The 22,797-nt window shown below is 45.3% G+C and overlaps 1 protein-coding gene across 1 annotated transcript in view; it reads right to left on the reverse strand.

Annotated features, from left to right (window-relative positions):
• LOC140420857 (nitric oxide synthase 1-like) overlaps positions 1-22,797 on the reverse strand; it is a 514,337-nt gene that overhangs the window by 212,512 nt on the left and 279,028 nt on the right. Inside the window, exons 10-13 of the mRNA XM_072504947.1 lie at positions 18,583-18,777; positions 13,310-13,395; positions 13,047-13,191; positions 10,838-10,942 (exon numbers count right to left, since the gene is read on the reverse strand). Coding sequence (XP_072361048.1) covers positions 10,838-10,942; positions 13,047-13,191; positions 13,310-13,395; positions 18,583-18,777 — 531 coding nt within the window. The remainder of the gene's footprint in view (positions 1-10,837; positions 10,943-13,046; positions 13,192-13,309; positions 13,396-18,582; positions 18,778-22,797) is intronic.

Here is a 22,797-nt window from a genome sequence, read left to right on the forward strand (position 1 = left end):
TATCAGTGACAGTGTCCCAAGTGTGTGATCGAGTGTGTATTATCAGAGACTGTGTCCGCAGTGTGTGATCGATTGTGGATTATCAGTGACAGTGTCTCTAGTGTGTGATCGAGTGTGGATCATCAGTGACTGTCATCAGTGTGTGATCGAGTGTGGATTATCAGTGACAGTGTCCCGAGTGTGTGATCGATTGTGTATTAGCTGTGACAGTATCCCCAGTGTGCGACTGATTGTGGATTATCAGTGACAGTGTCTCTCGTGTGTGATCAAGTGTATGTTATCATTGAAAGTGCCCCTCATGTGCGATCGATTTTGTATTATTAGTGGCCGTGTCCCGAGTGTGTGACCGATTGTGTATTATTACTGTCCCCAGTGAGTGATTGAATGTGGATTATCAGTGACAGTGTCCCTAGTGTGTGATCGAGTGTGGATTATCAGTGACAGTGTCCCCAGTGTGTGATTGATTGTGGATTATCTGTAACAGTGTCTGCAGTGTGTTATTGAGTGTGTATTATCAGTGACAGTGTCTCTCCTGTGAGATCGAATGTGCATTATCAGTGGCAGTGTCCCTAGTGTGTAAATGATTGTGGATTATCAGTGACTGTCCCCAGTGTATGACCGATTGTGGATTATCAATGATTGTGTCCATAGTGTGTCATCGAGTGTGGATTATCAGTGATTTTGTCCCTAGTGTGTGATTTTTTTTTTTGTGTATTACCAGTGACAGTGTCCCCAGTGTGTGATCGATTGTGGATTATCATTGACAGTGTCCCTATTGTGTGATTGACTGTGATTTATCAGTGACAGTGTCCCTATTGTGTGATTGACTGTGTATTATCAGTGACAGTGTCCCTATTGTGTGATTGACTGTGTATTATCAGTGACAGAGTTCCCATTGTGTGATCGATTGTGGATTATCATTGACAGTGTTCCCATTGTGTGATCGATTGTGGATTATCAGTGACAGTGTCCCTATTGTGTGATTCACTGTGTATTATCAGTGACAGAGTTCCCATTGTGTGATCGATTGTTGATTATCAGTGACAGTGTCATCAGTGTGTGATCGATTCTGTGTTATCAGTGACAGTGTCTCTCATGTGTGATCATGTGTGTATTATAAGTGACAGTGTCCCTATCTCTTTCTGGGGAAGGTGGGACCTCTACAGACAGGATGGTCTACATCTGAACCTGACAGGCACAAATATCCTGGGGGGGGGAGATTTGTTAGTGCTCTTTGGGGGGGGTTTAAACTAATGCAGCAGGGGCATGGGAACCTGGATTGTAGTTTAAGGGTACGAGAGATTGAGAGTATCGAGGTCAGGAGCACAGATTTAACTTTGCAGGAGGGGGCCAGTGTTCAGGTAGGTGGTTTGAAGTGTGTCTACTTCAATGCCAGGAGTATACGAAATAAGGTAGGGGAACTGGCAGCATGGGTTGGTACCTGGGACTTCGATGTTGTGGCCATTTCGGGGACATGGATAGAGCAGGGACAGGAATGGTTGTTGCAGGTTCCGGGGTTTAGGTGTTTTAGTAAGCTCAGAGAAGGAGGCAAAAGAGGGGGAGGTGTGGCGCTGCTAGTCAAAAACAGTATTACGGTGGCCGAGAGGATGCTAGATGGGGACTCTTCTTCCGAGGTAGTATGGGCTGAGGTTAGAAACAGGAAAGGAGAGGTCACCCTGTGGGGAGTTTTCTATAGGCCTCCAAATAGTTCTCGGGATGTAGAGGAAAGGATGGCGAAGATGATTCTGGATAAGAGCGAAAGTAACAGGGTAGTTATTATGGGAGACTTTAACTTTCCAAGTATTGACTGGAAAAGATATAGTTCGAGTACATTAGATGGGTCGTTTTTTGTACAATGTGTGCAGGAGGGTTTCCTGACACAATATGTTGACAGGCCAACAAGAGGAGAGGCCTCATTGGATTTGGTTTTGGGTAATGAACCAGGCCAGGTGTTAGATTTGGAGGTAGGTGAGTACTTTGGGGACAGTGACCACAATTCGGTGACGTTTAAGTTAGTGATGGAAAGGGATAAGTATACCCTGCAGGGCAAGAGTTATAGCTGGGGGAAGGGCAATTATGATGCCATTAGACATGACTGCGTGTTCTTGATAAGTACGTACCGGTCAGGCAGGGAGGAAGGTGTTGAGCGAGGGAACCGTGGTTTACCAAAGAAGTGGAATCTCTTGTTAAGAGGAAGAAGGAGGCCTATGTGAAGATGAGGAGTGAAGTTTCAGTTGGGGCGCTTGATAGTTACAAGGTAGCGAGGAAGGATCTAAAGAGAGAGCTAAGACGAGCAAGGAGGGTACATGAGATGTATTTGGCAGGTAGGATCAACGAAAACCCAAAAGCTTTCTATAGGTATGTCAGGAATAAAAGAATGACTAGGGTAAGAGTAGGGCCAGTCAAGGACAGGGATGGGAAATTGTGTGTGGAGTCTGAAGAGATAGGCGAGATACTAAATGAATATTTTTCGTCAGTATTCACTCAGGAAAAAGAGAGTGTTGTGGAGGAGAATGCTGAGACCCAGGCCATTAGAATAGATGGCATTGAGGTACGTAGAGAAGAGGTGTTGGCAATTCTGGACAGGCTGAAAATAGATAAGTCCCCGGGGCCTGATGGGATTTATCCTAGGATTCTCTGGGAAGCCAGGTAAGAGATTGCTGGGCCTTTGGCTTTGATTTTTATGTCATCATTGGCTACAGGAATAGTGCCAGAGGACTGGAGGATAGCAAATGTGGTCCCTTTGTTCAAGAAGGGGGGTAGAGACAACCCCGGCAACTATAGACCAGTGAGCCTCACGTCTGTTGTGGGTAAAGTCTTGGAGGGGATTATAAGAGACAAGATTTCTTATCATATCGATAGAAATAATATGATTAGGGATAGTCAGCATGGCTTTGTGAAGGGTAGGTCATGCCTCACAAACCTTATCGAGTTCTTTGAGAAGGTGACTGAACAAGTAGACGAGGGTAGAGCAGTTGATGTGGTGTATATGGATTTCAGTAAAGCGTTTGATAAGGTTCCCCACGGTAGGCTATTGCAGAAAATATGGAGGCTGGGGATTGAGGGTGATTTAGAGATGTGGATCAGAAATTGGCTAGCTGAAAGAAGACAGAGGGTGGTGGTTGATGGGAAATGTTCAGTATTGAGTTCAGTTACAAGTGGCGTACCACAAGGATCTGTCCTGGGGCCGTTGCTGTTTGTCATTTTTATCAATGACCTAGAGGAGGGCGCAGAAGGGTGGGTGAGTAAATTTTCAGACAACACTAAAGTCGGTGGTGTTATCGACAGTGCGGAAGGATGTTGCAGGTTACAGAGGGACATAGATAAACTGCAGAGCTGGGCTGAGAGGTGGCAAATGGAGTTTAATGTAGAGAAGTGTGAGGTGATTCACTTTGGAAGGAATAACAGGAATGCGGAATATCTGGCTAATGGAAAAGTTCTTGAAAGTGTGGATGAGCAGAGGGATCTAGGTGTCCATGTACATAGATCCCTGAAAGTTGCCACCCAGGTTGATAGGGTTGTGAAGAAGGCCTATGGAGTGTTGGCCTTTATTGGTAGAGGGATTGAGTTCCGGAGTCATGAGGTCATGTTGCAGCTGTACAAAACTCTGGTACGGCCGCATTTGGAGTATTGCGTACAGTTCTGGTCACCGCATTATAGGAAGGACGTGGAAGCTTTGGAGCGGGTGCAGAGGAGATTTACCAGGATGTTGCCTAGTATGGAGGGAAAATCTTCTGAGGAAAGGCTGATGGACTTGAGGTTGTTTTCGTTAGAGAGAAGAAGGTTAAGAGGAGACTTAATAGAGGCATACAAAATGATCAGGGGGTTAGATAGGGTGGACAGTGAGAGCCTTCTCCCGCGGATGGAAATGGCTAGCACGAGGGGACATAGCCTTAAACTGAGGGGTAATAGATATAGGACAGAGGTCAGAGGTAGGTTCTTTACGCAAAGAGTGGTGAGGCCGTGGAATGCCGTACCTGCAACAGTATTGAACTCGCCAACATTGAGGGCATTTAAAAGTTTATTGGATAAGCATATGGATGATAATGGCATAGTGTAGGTTAGGTGGCTTTTGTTTTTTGACTTCCCATGTCGGTGCAACATGGTGGGCCGAAGGGCCTGTACTGCGCTGTATCATTCTATGTTCTATGTAGTGTGTGATCGATTGTGTATTATCAGTGGCAGTGTCACTAGTGTTTGATCGAATGTGGATTATCAGTGATAGTGTCCCTAGTGTGTGATCGTTTGAGTATTATCAGTGACAGTGACCCTAGTGTGATCGATTGTGGATTATCAGTGGCAGTGTGCTTAGCGTGTGATCGATTGTGGATTATCAGTGACAGTGTCCCTAGTGTGTGATCGAGAGTGGATTGCCAGTCACAGTGCTCCGAGTGTGTGATCAATGGTGTATTATCAGTGACTGTGTCCCTAGCGTGTGATCGAGTGTGTATTATCAGTGACAGTGTCCGCAGTGTGTGATTGATTGAGGATTATCAGTGACAGTGTCTCTACTGTGTGATCGAGTGTGTATTATCAGTGACAGTGTCCCCAGTGTGTGATCGAGTGTGTATTATCATTGACAGTGACCCCAGTGTGTGAATGATTGTGGATTATCAGTGACAGTGTCCCTAATGTGTGATCGAGTGTGTAAAACCAGTGGCAGTATCCCATTGTGTGATTGCTTGTGTATTATCAGTGACAGTGTCCCCAGTGTGTGATCGAGTGTATATTATCAGTGACAGTGTCCGCAGTGTGTGATCGATTGTGGGTTATCAATAACAGTGTCCCTCATGTGCGATCAAGTGTGTATTACCAGTGACAGTGTCCCTAGTGTGTGATCGTTTGAGTATTATCAGTAACAGTGTCCCTAGTGTGATCGACTGTGGATTATCAGTGACAGTGTGCTTAGTGTGTGATTGATTGTGGATTATCAGTGACAGTGTCCCTAGTGTGTGATCGAGAGTGGATTGCCAGTCACAGTGCTCCGAGTGTGTGATCGATTGTGAATTATCAGTGACAGTATCCCTAGTGTTTGATTGAGTGTGTATTATCAGTGACAGATTCCGCAGTGTGTGATCGATTGTGGATTATCAGTGACAGTGTCACTCAAGTGTGATTGTGTGTCTATTATCAGTGACAGTGTCCCCATGTGTGATCAATTGATTGTCGATTATCAGTCACAGTGTCCCTAGTGTGTGATCCATTGTGGATTATCAGTGACAGTGTCCCCAGTGTGTGATCAATGGTGTATTATCAGTGACTGTGTCCCTAGCGTGTGATCGAGTGTGTATTATCAGTGACAGTGTCCCCAGTGTGTGATCGAGTGTGTATTATTATTGGCAGTGACCCCAGTGTGTGAATGATTGTGGATTATCAGTGACAGTGTCCCTAATGTGTGATCGAGTGTGTAAAACCAGTGGCAGTATCCCATTGTGTGATTGCTTGTGTATTATCAGTGACAGTGTCCCCAGTGTGTGATCGAGTGTATATTATCAGTGACAGTGTCTGCAGTGTGCGATCGATTGTGGATTATCAATATCAGTGTCCCTCATGTGCGATCAAGTGTGTATTATCAGTGACAGTGTCCCTAGAGTGTGATCAAATGTGTATTATAGTGGCAGTGTCCCTAGTGTGTGATCGATTGTGTATTGTCAGTGGCAGTGTCCCTCGTGTGTGATCGATTGTGGATTATCAGTGACAGTGTCGCTTGTGTGTGATCGTGTGTGTATTTTCAGTGACAGTGACCCCAGTGTGTGATCCATTGTGGATTATCAGTGACAGTGTCCCCAGTGTGTGTTCGATGGTGTATTATCAGTGACAGTGTCCCAAGCGTGTGATCGATTGTGTATTGTCAGTGGCAGTGTCCCTTGTGTGTGTTCGATTGTGCATTATGAGTGACAGTGTCCCTCATGTGTGATCGATTGTCTATTATCAGTGGCAGTGTCACTAGTGTGTGAGCGAATGTGGATTATCAGTGACAGTGTCCCGAGTGTGTGATTGTTTGTGTTTTATCAGTGATAGTGACCCTAGAGTGTGATCGATTGTGGATTATTAGTGACAGCGTCCCAAGTGTGTGATCGAGTGTGGATTGTCAGTGACAGTGTCACTAGTGTGTGATCGAGTGTGTATTATCAGTAACATTATCCCCAGTGTGTGATCGATTGTGGTTTATCAGTGACCGTGTCCCTCGTGTGTGATTGAGTGTCTTTAATAATTGACACTGTCCCTCGTGTGTGATCAGTTGTGTATTATCAGTGACAGTGTCCCCAGTGTGCGAATGATTGTGGATTATCAGTGACAGTGTGCCTAGTGTGTGATCAAGTGTATATTATCAGTGGCAGTGTCCCTAGTGTGTGATCGATTGTCTATTATCAGTGACTGTGTCCCCTCTGTGTGATCGATTGTGGATTATCAATGACAGTGTCCCTAGTGTGTGATCCATTGTGGATCATCAGTGACAGTGTCCCCAGTGTGTGATCGTTGGTGTATTATCAGTGACAGTGTCCCTAGTGTGTGATCGAGTGTGTATTATCAGAGACATTGTCCCCAATGTGTAAATGATTGTGGAGTATTAATCACTGTGTGCCCAGTGTGTGATTGATTGTGTATTATCAGTGTCACGGTCCCGAGTGTGAGATCTATTGTGGATTATCAGTGACAGTGTCCACAGTGCGTGATTGATGGTATATTATCAGTGACAGTATCCCTAGTGTGTGATTGAGTGTTAATTATCAGTGACAGTGTCCGCAGTGTGTGATCGGTTGTGGATTATCAGTGACAGGGTCCCTCGTGTGTTATTGAGTGTGCATTATCAATGACAGTGTCCCTCCTGTGTGATCGAATGTGTATTATCAGTGGCAGTGTCCCGAGTGTGTGATCGATTGTGGATTCCCAGTGGCAGTGTCCATAGTGTGTCATCGAGTGTTGATTATCTGTGACAGTGCCCCTAGTGATTGATTGTGGATTATTAGTGACAGTGTCCACAGTGTGTGAGAATTGTGGATTATCAATGGCAGTGTCCACAATGTGTGACACGTTTGTGGAATATCAGTGACAGTGTCCCTTGTGCTTGATTGTTTGTGTATTATCAGTGACAGTGTCCCCAGTGTCTGATCGATTGTGGATTATCAGTGACAGTGTCCCTGGTGTGTGATTGATTGTTTATTATCGTTGACAGTGTGCCTCGTGTGTGATCGATTTTGGATTATCAGTGACAGTGTCCCCATTGTGTGATCGATTTTGGATTATCAGTGACAGTGTGCCTAGTGTGTGATCGATTTTGGATTATCATTGGCAGTGTCCGCAGTGTGTGAACGATTGTGGATTTTCAGTGACAGTGTCTCTCATGTGTGATCGTGTATGTATTATAAGTGACAGTGTCCCTAATTTTTTTTTTTTAGAACAATACAGCGCAGTACAGGCCCTTCGGCCCACGATGTTGCACCAAAACAAAAGCCATCTAACCTACACTATGCCATTATCATCCATATGTTTATCCACTAAACTTTTAAATGCCCTCAATGTTGGCGAGTTCACTACTGTAGCAGGTAGGGCATTCCACGGCCTCACTACTCTTTGTGTAAAGAACCTACCTCTGACCTCTGTCCTATATCTATTACCCCTCAGTTTAAAGTTATGTCCCCTCGTGCCAGCCATATCCATCCGCGGGAGAAGGCTCTCACTGTCCACCCTATCCAACCCCCTGATCATTTTGTATGCCTCTATCAAGTCTCCTCTTAACCTTCTTCTCTCCAACGAAAACAACCTCAAGTCCACCAGCCTTTCCTCATAAGATTTTCCCTCCATACCAGGCAACATCCTGGTAAATCTCCTCTGCACCCGCTCCAAAGCCTCCACGTCCTTCCTATAATGCGGTGACCAGAACTGTACGCAATACTCCAAATGCGGCCGTACCAGAGTTCTGTACAGCTGCAACATGACCTCCCGACTCCGGAACTCAATCCCTCTACCAATAAAGGCCAACACTCCATAGGCCTTCTTCACAACCCTATCAACCTGGGTGGCAACTTTCAGGGATCTACGTACATGGACACCTAGATCCCTCTGCTCATCCACACTTTCAAGAACTTTACCATTAGCCAGATATTCCGCATTCCTGTTATTCCTTCCAAAGTGAATCACCTCACACTTCTCTACATTAAACTCCATTTGCCACCTCTCAGCCCAGCTCTGCAGCTTATCTATATCCCTCTGTAACCTGCTACATCCTTCCACACTATCGACAACACCACCGACTTTAGTATCGTCTGCAAATTTACTCACCCACCCTTCTGCGCCTTCCTCTAGGTCATTGATAAAAATGACAAACAGCAACGGCCCCAGAACAGATCCTTGTGGTACTCCACTTGTGACTGTACTCCATTTTGAACATTTCCCAACAACCACCACCCTCTGTCTTCTTTCAGCTAGCCAATTTCTGATCCACATCTCTAAATCACCCTCAATCCCCAGCCTCCGTATTTTCTGCAATAGCCTACCGTGGGGAACCTTATCAAACGCTTTGCTGAAATCCACATACACCACATCAACTGCTCTACCCTCGTCTACCTGTTCAGCCACCTTCTCAAAGAACTCGATAAGGTTTGTGAGGCATGACCTACCCTGCACAAAGCCATGCTGACTATCCCTGATCATATTATTCCTATCTAGATGATTATAAATCTTGTCTCTTATAATCCCCGCCAAGACTTTACCCACTACAGACGTAAGGCTCACCGGTCTATAGTTGCCGGGGTTGTCTCTGCTCCCCTTTTTGAACAAAGGGACCACATTTGCTGTCCTGCAGTCCTCTGGCACTATTCCTGTAGCCAATGATGACATAAAAATCAAAGCCAAAGGTCCAGCAATCTCTTCCCTGGCCTCCCAGAGAATCCTAGGATAAATCCCATCAGGTCCCGGGGACTTATCTATTTTCAGCCTGTCCAGAATTGCCAACACCTCTTCCCTACGTACCTCAATGCCATCTATTCTATTAGCCTGGGGCTCAGCATTCTCCTCCACAACATTATCTTTTTCCTGAGTGAATACTGACGAAAAATATTCATTTAGTATCTCGCCTATCTCTTCAGACTCCACACACAATTTCCCATCCCTGTCCTTGACTGGTCCTACTCTTTCCCTAGTCATTCGCTTATTCCTGACATACCTATAGAAAGCTTTTGGGTTTTCCTTGATCCTTCCTGCCAAATACTTCTCATGCCCCTTCCTTGCTCGTCTTAGCTCTCTCTTTAGATCCTTCCTCGCTACCTTGTAACTATCCATCGCCCCAACCAAAACTTCACACTTCATCTTCACATAGGCCTCCTTCTTCCTCTTAACAAGAGATTCCACTTCCTTGGTAAACCACGGTTCCCTCGCTCGACGCCTTCCTCCCTGTCTGACCGGTACATACTTATCAAGAACACGCAGTATGATTGTTTGTGTATCATCAGTGACAGTGTCCCTAGTGTGTGATCGATTGTGGATTATCAGTGACAGTGTCCCTAATGTGTGACACGAAGCATGGTACATTGGCGAGACCATGCAGGCATTGCGATAACGGATGAACGGACATCACGCGCCAATCGCCAGGCAGGAATGTTCCCTTCCAGTCGGGGAATACTTCAGCAGTCAAGGGCATTCAGCCTCTGGTCTCCGGATAAGTATTCTCCAAGGCGCCCTTCAGGACGCGTGACAATGCAGAATCGCCGAGCAGAAACCTATAGCCAAGTTCCGCACACATGAGTGCGGCCTCAACCGGGACCTGGGATTAACGTTGCATTACATTCATCCCCCACCATCTGGCCTGGGCTTGCGAAATCCTACCAAATGTCATGGCTTGAGACAATTCACACCTCTTTAACCTGTGGTTATCCCTATCTCTGGATCTGTTAAGACTTAGTAACCTGCAAATGCTCTCAATCAAAGCATTGTCTTGCATCTTTGACTTCATCTATATATATATGTTTCTGGAACATACCTCTTAATTTACCGGAGGAAGGAGCAGTGCTCCGAAAGCTAGTGTTTGAAACAAACCTGTTGGACTTTAACCTGGTTTTGTAAGACTTCTTACAGTGTCCACAGTGTGTGAGTATTGTGGAGTATCACTGACAGTGTCCCGAGTGTGTGATCGATTGTGGATTATCAGTGACAGTGTCCCCAATGTGTGATTGATTGTCTATTATTAGTGACCGTGTCCCCAGTGTGTGAATGATTGTGGAGTATCAGTGACTATCCCCAGTGTGTGATCGATTGTGGATTATCAGTGACAGTGTCCCCAGTGTGTGATCGAGTGTGGATTATCAGTGACAGTGTCCCCAGTGTATGAATGATTGTGGAGTATCAGTGACAGTGTCCCCAGTGTGTGAATGATTGTGGAGTATCAGTGACTGTCCCCTGTGTGTGATCGATTGTGGATTATCAGTGACAGTGTCTCCAGTGTGTGATCGAGTGTGGATTATCAGTGAGTGTCCCCAGTGTGTGAATGATTGTGGAGTATCAGTGACAGTGTCCATAGTGTGTGATCGATTTTGGATTATCAGTGACAGTGCCCCAGTGTGTGATCGATTTTGGATTATCAGTGACAGTGCCCCTAGTGTGTGATCGATTGTGGATTATTAGCGACAGTTTCCCCAGTGTATAAATGATTGTGGATTGTCAGTGACAGTGTTCCGAGTGTGTGATCGAGTGTGTATTATTAGTGACAGTGTCCGCCGTATGTGGTTGATTGTGGATTATCAGTGACAGTTTTCCCAGTGTGTAATCAATTGTGGAATCTCAAAAACAATTGATAGATTCTCAGTGACACTTGTTCAGGACAGATGGATAGGAATTGTACCTGTCCATTCTCTGGGGGGTCACCATTTCCAAATGTGCTGGCAACGGCTAAAACCAACGTTTCGTGTTGAAGATTAATGATATCATACTCATCTGTACACATGACCTGCAACACAAGTGGGCAGAGAGCCAGTGAGACTTTGTAAGATGCAGCTGGAGTGTGAGCGAGACATCGAGCGAGATACATGCATGTTCACTGTTTACAGAACCATCCCTCAAATTTATTCATTCTTAAATCCTTCCAGACACTATATTCATCCAACCAGCACAATGGATGGTGGGCAGAATGGTAGCACAAGTGGCTAGCACTGTGGCTTCACAGCGCCAGGGTCCCAGGTTCGATTCCACACTGGGTCACTAACTATGCGGAGTCTGCACATTCTCCGCATGTCTGCGTGGGTTTCCTCCGGGTGCTTCCGTTTCCTCCCACAGTCCATGACGTGCAGGTTAGGTGGATTGGCCATGATGAATAGCCCTTAGTGACCAAAAAGGTTAGATGGGGTTATTGGGTTACGGGGATAGGGTGGAAGTGAGGGCTTAAGTGGGTCGGTGCAGACTCGATGGGCCGAATGGCCTCCTTCTGCACTGTATGTTCTATGTTCAAACCATCTCCATTCCCTTTCATTCCACTCTCTATCTTTCATCTATCCATTCATCCCTTCCTCTCCATCAAGTGAATCCATCATCCCAGGTTCTTCCAGTCCAACATTCCTCACTTCTGTTCTGCTCCCTTCCCCTCTCTCTCTTTCAACACTTCCATTAATCACATGATTTTTGCTTTAATCTCTTCATTCTTTCATCACTACACACTCTGTCCCTTCCATTGATACCTGAATACATCCATCATTTCCATTTCTTATCTCTCCATCCATCCCTTAATTCCTTTTTTACCTGTCCATCTCTCCCTGCATCAAACCCTGTGTGTAGTGTGATGAATGTAGGAATTTCAGATGTATTCTAGGTGCAGTAAAGGTTAAATGCCAGGGTTAGAGTGTGTGTGACTGTTACAGCCATGTTTTTAAAACAATCCTAGTTTGAATAACAACAAAGCTTTTGAGAGCCAGAGATGCAATTAAATCTCGTAAAAAGCTTGGGCTAATGTAGTTTAGTTTGGATTAAGAGGATTCTTTGTGGAGTTAATTAGATTTCAGCTTGGTAAGATGATGTTGTTACTGGGTGGAGCGAAGGTATCTGGCATTTTGCACGAAAAGCAGGTCAGTAGATTCTCGATGAAGTTGCGAACAGAAGTCAAGCAGTTTGCTCTCTGCAGTTCAGTTAAAGGTTACTTCTGCAGACAAAAGAGCCTTGTGCTTGGCAAGGTGAACAAACCATTGGAAACAGCTTCTCAAGAAATGCAGCCAGAGTTTCTGCATGGTTCCGACAGGAGTCAGATCCGTTCTTTAAAGCAGTGCCAAAGAATCTTTATTTCTCAAAGTAGATTATCCAGACATGACAGCTCTGTAAAACAGATATTCCTGAGTTCTAAAGGTATTTTAACAGTGGATTGAGAGCTGAATAATAATAATCTTTATTAGTGTCACAAGTAGACTTACACTGCAATGAAGTTACTGTGAAAAGCCCCTAGTCATCACATTCCGACGCTTGTTCGTGTACTCTGAGAGAGAATTCAGAATGTCCAATTCACCTCACAAGCACATCTTTCGGGACTTGTGGGAGGAAACCGGAGTGCCACGAGGAAACCCACGCAGACGACGGGGAGAACATGCAGACTCCGCACAGACGGTGATCCAAGCCCGGAATTGAACCCGGGACCCTGGTGCTGTGAAGCAACAGTGCTAACCACTGTGCTCCCGTGCCGCCCATAAAATGGTATTCCTTGTTGTTTCAGTGGGAATAAAGATAAAGGTAGTGTATTCACTGTATTGAGTAGCATTGTTTAAGGGGTAATTGTAAACTGTTTTCTGATGTGATGTCAAAGATATTTTGATATCGCGTTCACAATAAAGTTTGTATTAATCTACCATATCCTTATTTCTTCATGAGATCCCTCCTGGAGCATGTCTTATAAAATTAAAATAAAATATTGGGGTTTCTGTCCAGTTTCCTTGAAACTTTTGAGGTGTGGTCTGGGATTGTTTGCATTGTGTATTACTGCTGCTATACTCTTCTGTAATCACATGAATCCTCAGAACCATTCAAGAGTCTCATACAAATCTTAACTCTGTACATCATGGAACACAAACACTTACCTTTGGATTAAAGGCCTTCTTAAAGATTTCACACAATTTCTTGGCAAAATTTTCTGATTTTCCAGTTTCTGAGGCATAGAGAATTGTCACTTTTATCCGTTTGGCCATGGCTTGGACCATCAGCTTTGTAGAGAATGTCACTGCCCTGCAAAATACAATATCAGGATACCCTTCAGAAACTCCTCCCCCACTGCCGCCTGTCCCTGCAGCACACCCCTCCCAGCATGCACTTCACTTGGTCAAGCATCATGCTTAGTTCTTACTTTGCAAGTTCCTTGAATCCAATCATGTGGTGTTTGATCGGGAACCTATCACTTTTTTTCCAATTGTAGGTTTTCCAAGGATCTGTCTAGAAAATTAATGATAAATCAGTGAGTATATATACCTTTTTCACATCTGAGAATTTCAGAGAAGCTGGGAACTTATATTTGATAATCGCCAGTGCAGTAAGCATTGAGAGGTAATGCATTTTGGAAGGACTAATACAGGTAGGGAATATACAGTGAATAGTAGAACCCTCAACAGTATTGACAGTCAGAGAGATCTAGGTGTACAGGTCCACAGGTCACTGAAAGGGGCAACACAGGTGGAGAAGGTAGTCAAGCAGGCATACGGCATGCTTGCCTTCATTGGCTGGGGCATTGAGTATGAAAGTTGGCAAGTAATGTTGCAGCTGTATAGAACCTTAGTTAGGCCACACTTGGAGTATAGTGTTCAATTCTGGTTGCCACACTACCAGAAGGATGTGGAGGCTTTAGAGGTGCAGAAGAGAGTTACCAGGATGTTGCCTGGTATGGAGGGCATTAGCTATGAGTAGAGGTTGCTAGAAGGTATTCTGAGAGACAGGATCTACAAGCATTTAGAGAGGCAAGGACTGATTCGGGGCAGTCAGCATGGCTTTGTGCGTGGAAAATCATGTCTCACAAATTTGATTGAGTTTTTTGAGGGGGTGACCAAGAAGGTAGATGAGGGCAGTGCAGTAGACGTTGTCTACATGGACTTTAGCAAAGCCTTTGACAAGGTACCGCATAGTAGGTTGTTGCAGAAGGTTAAAGCTCACCGGATCCAGGGTGAGGTTGCCAATTGGATTCAAAATTGGCTGGACGACAGAAGGCAGAGGGTGGTTGTAGAGGGTTGTTTTTCAAACTGGAGGCCTGTGACCAGTGGTGTGCCTCAGGGATCGGTGCTGGGTCCACTGTTATTTGTGATTTATATTAATGATTTGGATGAGAATTTAGGAGGCATGGTTAGTAAGTTTGCAGATGACACCAAGATTGGTGGCACAGTGGATAGTGAAGAAGGTTATCTAGGATTGCAACGGGATCTTGATCAATTAGGCCAGTGGGCCGACAAATGGCAGATGGAGTTTAATTTAGATAAATGTGAGGTGATGCATTTTGGCAGATTGAATCAGGCCAGGACCTACTCAGTTAATGGTATGGCGTTCGGGAGAGTTATAGAACAAAGAGATCTAGGAGTACAGGTTCATAGCTCCTTGAAGGTGGAGTCGCAGGTGGACAGGGTGGTGAAGAAGGCATTCGGCATGCTTGGTTTCATTGGTCAGAACATTGAATACAGGAATTGGGACGTCTTGTTGAAGTTGTACAAGACATTGGTACGGCCACACTTGGAATACTGTGTGCAGTTCTGGTCACCCTATTATAGAAAGGATATTATTAAACTGGAAAGAGTGCAGAAAAGATTTACTAGGATGTTGCCGGGACTTGATGGTTTGAGTTATAAGGAGAGGCTGGATAGACTGGGACTTTTTTCCCTGGAGCGTAGGAGGCTTAGGGGTGATCTTATAGAGGTCTATAAAATAATGAGGGGCATAGATAAGGTAGATAGTCAACATCTTTTCCCAAAGGTAGGGGAGTCTAAAACTAGAGGGCATAGGTTTAAGGTGAGAGGGGAGAGATTCAGCAGGGCCCAGAGGGGCAATTTCTTCACTCAGAGGGTAGTGAGTATCTGGAATGGGCTGCCAGAGGTAGTAGTAGAGGCGGGTACAATTGTGTCTTTTAAAAAACATTTAGATAGTTACATGGGTAAGATGGGTATAGAGGGTTATGGGCCAAGTGCGGGCAACTGGGACTAGCTTAATGGTAAAAACTGGGCGGCATGGACTGGTTGGGCCGAAGGGCCTGTTTCCATGCTGTAAACTTCTATGATTCTATAAACTTGGTTTGTCCTCACTGGAACAAAGGAGGTTGAGGGGCGACCTGATAGAGGTCTACAAAATTATGAGGGGCATAGACAGATTATGAGGGGGTCAATTACTAGGGGGCATTAAGGTGCGAGGGGTTTAGAGGAGACATACGAGGTAAGTTTTTTACACAGAGGGTAGTGGGTGCCTGGAACTCGCTGCTGAAGGTGGTGGTGGAAGCAGGGACGATAGTGACGTTTAAGGGACACCTTGACAAATACATGAATAGGATGGGAATAGAGGGATATGGACCCCGGAAGTGTAGAAGATTTTAGTTTAGCCAGGCAGCATGGTCGACGCAGGCTTAGAGGCCCGAAGGGCCTGTTCTTGTGCTGTACTTTTCTTTGTTCTTTGTTCTTTGAGAGTAACAGTGTCAGTGTTGGAGTCTGAGGAATTGGCCACTGTCAGAGTCTGTGCCCATAGTGGGAATTGTCATCAGGCAGGGGTTAGATTCAGTGCAGTATCCACTGCTGAGAACAATACTGGCAACAGAGATAATGCCAAGGTTAGTGCTGAGGCCAGTGCCAACCTCAATCCGTGCCTCCAGTAACCTCAATCCGTGTCCCATGTGACCGTTGATCTGTGTTCCCCATTACCCTCAATCCGTGCTCCCAGTAACCTCATTCGCTATGCCTCATGACCCTCATTTTGTATGCCCCGTGACCCTCGATCCGTGTTCACGTAAACCACGATCGATGCGCTCCATGATCCTTGATCTATGTCCCCTGTGAACCTGGATCTGTGTCCCCCTTGACCCTCAATCCTTGACCCCGTGAACCTCATCCGTGACCCTATGATCCTTGATCCATGCTTCCCATGAATCTTGATCTGTGCCCCTGTGACCATGTATTTGCCCACTTATTCAATTTGTCTATATCACCTGAAGCCTCTTAACATCCTTATCACCGCTCACATTCCTTCCAAGTTTTGTGTTGTCTTAGAATCATAGAATCCCTACAGTGCAGAAGGAGGCCATTTGGCCCATTGGGTCTGCACCCACCCTCTGACAGAGCAATCCATCCCAGCTCACACTATCCCAATAAGCCCTCAGCCTAATCAGCACATCCCTGGACACTAAGGGACAATTTAGCATGGCCAATCCACCTAACCTAAACATTTTTGGACTGTGGGAGGGAACTGGAGCACCCGGAAGAAAGCCACGCAGACATGGGGAGAAAGTGCAAACTCCACACAGTCATCCGAGACCAGAATCGGTCCCTGGTGCTGTGAGGCAGCAGTGCTAACCACTGTGCCACTGTGCCACCCAAACAAACCGTGCCTTGTCAATAAACTTGGAAATATTTCATTTGATTCCTTTGCGGGACCCCACTCGTCACAAGACCCAATCAATCCTACTCTGTTTTTAACCAATTCTTAATCCCTGCCAATATATTATTCCCAAACCCATATGATTTAATTTTCCACACTAACCTCTTATTTGGGACTTGGTCAAAAGCTTTTGAGAATCTAAATCCACTGGTTCAGCCTTATCCTATTCGACATCCTCGAAAAACTCCAGTAGGTTTGTCAAATGTGATACCGCTCATAAATCCATTTTGACTTTGTCATTTTCCTGTTGCCATTTCCCAAGTGCCTGTTATCTCAGCCTTTATAATAGACGCCAGCATTTTTCCTATCACTGACATTAGGCTAACCAATCTGTAATTCCCTGTTTTCTCGCTCCCTCCTTTTTTCAATAACGGGGTTACATTTGCCAACCTCCAATCTGCCAGGACAAATCCAGTGTCTACAGAAGTTTGGAAGATGACAACTAATACATCCACTATTTTCTTGGCCACCTCCTTTAGTACCCTGGGATGTAGATTTTCAGGCCCTGGGGATTTATTGGTTTTTAGTCCCACTAATTTCTGCCCAGATGTCTTACTGCAGTGTACAGGGGCTTGGTGAGACAACACCTGCAGTATTGTGTGCAGTTTTGGTCTCTGTATCAAAGAAAGGATCGAATTGCCATTGAGGGAGTGCAATGAAGATTCACCAGATTGATTTCTGGAATGGCAGCATAGTTGTATGATTTGATTTATTGAACACTATATTCCAAGCATGGCCTAACTATACAGCTGCCGCATGACTTGCCAATTTTTATACTCAATGTCCTGGCCGATGAAGGAAAGCAAGCCGTATGCCTTCTTGACTAACTTCTCCACGTGCGTTGCCACCTTCAGTGACCTGTGGACCTGTACACCCAGATCTTTCTGCCTGTCAATACTCTTAAGGATTCTACCATTTACTGTATATTTCCCACCTGTATTAGACCTTCCAAAATGCACTACCTCACATTTGTCTGAATTAAACTCCATCTGCCATCTCTCCGCCTAAGTCCAACCGATCTATATCCTGCTGTATCCTCTGACAGTCCTCATCACTATCCTCAATTCCACCAACCTTTGTGTCGTCGTAAACTTACTAATCAGACCAGTTACATTTTCCTCCAAATCATTTATGTATATACTACAAAAGGCAAAGTTCCCAGTACTGATCCCTACTGAACACCAGTAGTCACAGCCCTCCATTCAGAAAAGCATTCTTCCACTGCCACCCTCTGTCTTCTATGAATGAGCCAATTCTGTATCCATCTTGCCAGCTCACCTCTGATCCCATGTGACTTCACCTTCTGTACCAGTCTGCCATGAGGGATCTTGTCAAAGTGGTAGAAGTTGGAAGAGAGAATAACCCGGTGGGAAGGGTCTTTGATTATGCTGCCCGCTTTCCAAGGCAGTGGGAGGTGTAGACAGAGTCGGTGGATGGGAGGAGGTTTTGCGTGATGGACCGGGCAGTGTTCACGACTCTCTGTAGTTTCTTATGGTCTTGGGCCGAGTGAGGAGAAAGTGGGTCGAAGGAATTTGTATTCACTTGAATTGAGAAGAATGAATGGGAATCTCATTGAAACATATAAAATTCTGACAGAGCTGGACAGACTGGATACAGGAATGATATTTCCTCTGACTGGGGGAGTCTAGAATAAGGGATCAAAGTCTCAGAATACAGGGTAGGCCACTTAGGCCTGAGATGAGGAGATGAGGATTGAGGTGAGGATTGAGATATAGGATCATCAGAATCATACTGGATGGTGGATCAGGGTCGAAGGATAGAAAAGAACCATACAGCAACAACACACTCCTGCTCCTATTTCCATGTTTCTAAATATACCATTTGCAGATGCTGGTGAAGGAGATGGGAACTTGTGAGAATTAGGAAATGGAAAAAGGTGGGTTAATGAGGTTCAGTGGCAATTGGAGAAAACGGGTCATTAGTTTGAGGGATTTGGGGACGAAGTGGGTTTGTGACAGGGTGAGCACCATTGTTAACTATTACCTGGTAAGAGAAGACAGGTGAGAGGTTATAGTTGAGAAATTCCTGATGGAATGTAGGAGTTAAACTCCCAGATATTGGAGGTACAATCCAAACCCAATCTGTGGGGCACCCGCCACGGATACGGTACTCATTTTCCAGATGCTTCATGAAGGACTCATTGATTGTATGATGGTCGACAATCGTCACTTTAGCAAGCTGCAAAAACAAGAGTTTCAAATTGAAGTGACAGTATCAGGTCAATGTACTAATCACCCACCCCAATCAGCAGTGAGGATTGGGCATGGGAGGGGGCGGGCCTATGAGAACCAGGGGTGGTGGTCACTGGAAGAGCAGGGGAGGGGAAGGGGTATGCTGGGGAGTCAGTGGAGGGGTGGGGATGACCTGGGGGTAGGAGGGAGTGTTATGGTGGGGAGTCACTCGAGGAGCGGTGGAGGGGGGGGGGTGGTTGGAGGTGGGGTATGGTAGGGAGCCACTTGAGGAGCGTGGAGGTGGAACCCATTATTGGTTGGGTATGGTGGGGAGTCTGTGGATGTGGCAGGGGTGAGTGAGGGTAAGAGAGGGTTGTTATGATGAGGAGTCACTGGCGGAGAGGAGGTGACCTGGCGGAAGGTGGCAGGGGGTATGGTGGGGTGTCAGTGGGGAGCGGGGGAGGGGAATGTGTGTTTGTTGGGGAGTCAGTGGGGGAAACGGGAGGGGGCTAGGTGCTTGGGGGTGGGGTATGGTGGAGGTTGTGCATGGTGGGGAGTCAGTGAAGGAGAGGGGGGTGCTAGGTGGTTGGGGGTGGGGTATGGTGGGGGTTGTGCATGGTGGGGAGTCAGTGGAGGAGAGGGGGGGCTAGGTGGTTGGGGGTGGGGTATGGTGGGGGTTGGGCATGGTGGGGAGTCAGTGGAGAAGGGGGGGTGCTAGGTAGTTGGGGGTGGGGTATGGTGGGGGTCAGTGGAGGAGAGGGGGGCTAGGTGCTTGGGGGTGGGGTATGGTGGGGGTTGTGCATGGTGGGAGTCAGTGGAGGAGAGGGGAGGCTAGGTGGTTGGGGTTGGGGTATGGTGGGGGTTGGGCATGGTGGGGAGTCAGTGGAGGAGAGGGGGGCTAGGTGGTTGGGGGTGGGGTATGGTGGGGGTTGGGCATGGTGGGGAGTCAGTGGAGGAGAGGGGGGCTAGGTGGTTGGGGGTGGGGTATGGTGCGGGTTGGGCATGGTGGGGAGTCAGTGGAGGCGAGGGGGGGCTAGGTGCTTGGGGGTGGGGTATGGTGGGGGTTGGGCATGGTGGGGAGTCAGTGGAGGCGAGGGGGGGCTAGGTGGTTGGGGGTCGGGTATAGCGGGGAGTCAGTGGAGGAGAGGGGAGGGGTAGATGGGGAGTCACTGAATGGGGGAGGAAGGAGACTCAGGAGAGTCATCGGGCGACTGTATCCAGCTTAATTTTGATTGGTTTGCTGGCTGACAGCTCTCACATGGAGTTCTCCATCATAATCAGCAACTGCCCTTAGGAAAATTCAACAGGTCCCTAGATCCTGCCTCCCAGTGAGAAGTGGCACATTTGCAAGTCTCACAGAGTTGAAATTTTCACTGCCTCACTCGAGACATCCATCAGAAAGAAGAAGCTTCACTTCTATTATTATTATTATAAATAGTACAAGTGAGGGAAGAAGGAGGAGAATATGTAACAACACTGGAACGTAATAATAAAGTATTTGAATCATTTTATACAAATCTGGGGAAGGAGATGAAATGAGAAGATATTTTTGAAGATTTTTTAAAGAAAAAGAGAAATGGCAGGAAATGGATGCTCCACTGAAATTAGAGGAAGTGATTGATGCAATTGGTGCAATGCAGTCAGGGAAGGCTCCAGGCCCAAATTAATTTCCAATTGATTTTTAGAAATGATTTGCGACAATAATGGCCCACATCCCTTAAAGATGTTTCCTTGTTCTTTGACACGGGGGGGATTCCCAACCACTCTTACTCAGGCATCTATTTTATTAATCCCCCAAAAAGAAAAAGACCCAGTGGAATGTGGATCATACAGACGCTCAGGTTTTAGCACTATGGCTTGAGGGGTGTGTTCCAGATGTGGTGATGCCGATCAAACTGGTTTTGTGAAAGGTAGGTAGTTGTCTATTAAATGTTATTATGACATCCTCTGAAAATAAGATGCTGGAAGTTGTGGTGGTTATGGATGCGGAGAAAGCTTTTGATAGAGTTGAGTGAAGTTATTTGCTTGAGGTTTTGGTTAAATTCAGATTTGGACTAACATTAATCTCACGGGTTAGATTATTATATATGGCCCCCTCGATTAGCTAGGGGTATTTCCAACTATTTAGGGTTGTCCATTATCCCTACTTCTGTTCACATTAGCAATAGAACCTTTGGGTTCTCGGGAATGGTCAGGTATTGTTGGAGGGAATAGAGAACATAGAGTTTTGCTATATGCCGACGATTTATTATTATATACATCTAATCCATTGAAATCTACGGGTAATGTTATGAATTTCCTATAAAATTTAGAGTACCAAATTCTTTTTTAGGTTATGAATATATAGAAAAAAATTTGTAACCTTCCCGGATTATAAATTGAACATAACAAAAAAGTGAAATATTTTCAATAAATACCCCAGGGAGAGAAACAGATTTAAGTGCCCTTCCATTCAAACTAACCAAAAACAAATTCAAATATTCAGGTATTCAGGTGGCTCATAATTGGGCCACAATGTATAAATATAATCTGACAGCCCTGGTGGAGGGGGTAAAAGAAGATTTTAAAAGGTACTCTTCCATTTTCATTTGCTAGGCGGGTACAAACGATCAAAGTGAACATCCTACCAAAATTTTATTTGTGTTTCATTCCCTCCCGATATTTCTACCTAAGACATTTTCTATTCAAGGGATAAAATAATTTCGGATTTTGTATAAGCCAATAAAATTCTCGAACTCGACGGATACTCTTACAAAGGATCTTTTATATTAGTATTGGGCGGCTAATATAGAAAAGATTCTGCAATGGTGGAAAGAGGAAAAATGGTTAATGGAGGAAGCTTCGTGTAAGGGGGCCAGCTTGAAGGCTTTCGCTGCGGCCCCACTCCCATTTACTCCGGGGAAGTTTACAGAACATCCGCTAGTGGCTTCTTCCTTAAATATCTGGAGCCAATTGAGACAACATTTTGATTTGGGAAACATGTCGGTGCCAGCCTCTATTTATGGAAACCACTAATTCACCATGACAAGACTGGATATAACATTTGAACAGTGGTATAAAGAGGGATTGAGACAAGTAAAAGACTTATTCTTCGAAGGTTGATTTGCAAAGTTTGAAGAATTGAGGGAAAAACACAAAATGCAGAAGGAGAAGAATTTTAAATATCTTCAATTATGAAATTTGGTGAAAAAGGATTTGTCCTCTTTCCCTCGACTACCAGATAACAACCTCCTGAATAAATTGTTCTTGCCAGATGATTTGGGAGATGGGAAAATTACTAACATGGTGGACACAAAGAATGTGTCGATTGAAGAAATAAAACAAAGTTGGAGAAAGAGTTGGATATGGAATTAGAATGGGGACTATGGAGTGAAATTATGCACAGGGTCAATAATTCATCTTCATGTGTTGGAATAAGCTTAATACAATTCAAAGTAGTACATAGAGCCCATCTACACAAGAAAGAATAAGGCAGATTTTTCACAGAAATAGAAGGTAAATGTGAGACATGTAAAAGAGGATCGGCCCAACCATGTCCACATGTTCTGGTCAGGTCTCTGTTTTTTTGTTTTAAAAAATATATATTTTTATTCTCCATTTTCACATTTTCTTCAGAATTTACACCCCACCAACAAGCAGTAAACAGTAGCAAATGCAATATCAATCCCCGTATCAACAACAACAATCCCATCCTCCGACCACCCCAAGTAACGGCCCACCTGACAATATAAGCATCAAATAAAACAAACCCTCCCAAGGTGGGAAAAGAAAGGAAAAAAGAAAAAGGAATCAGGAATCACCTATGGTCACCATTGACATATACAGTCCACCCCCAAACCACCCCTCTAATATTCAATGCCATCCAATCCCCGAAAGAGTACCGTGAATGACACCCATGAATTGTAGACCCCCCCCACCCAGACTCCTCCCCTCCACTTCCTCTTGTAAACCCCTTCCCCCAACCTCGGTTCCTTCCCCCGACTTTTCGCCCCGGCTAGACTCACCGAAACCTGTTCTACCAGGCTCC

The sequence above is a fragment of the Scyliorhinus torazame genome, chromosome 5 (assembly GCF_047496885.1).
Source record: "Scyliorhinus torazame isolate Kashiwa2021f chromosome 5, sScyTor2.1, whole genome shotgun sequence".
NCBI classification, from domain to species: domain Eukaryota; kingdom Metazoa; phylum Chordata; class Chondrichthyes; order Carcharhiniformes; family Scyliorhinidae; genus Scyliorhinus; species Scyliorhinus torazame.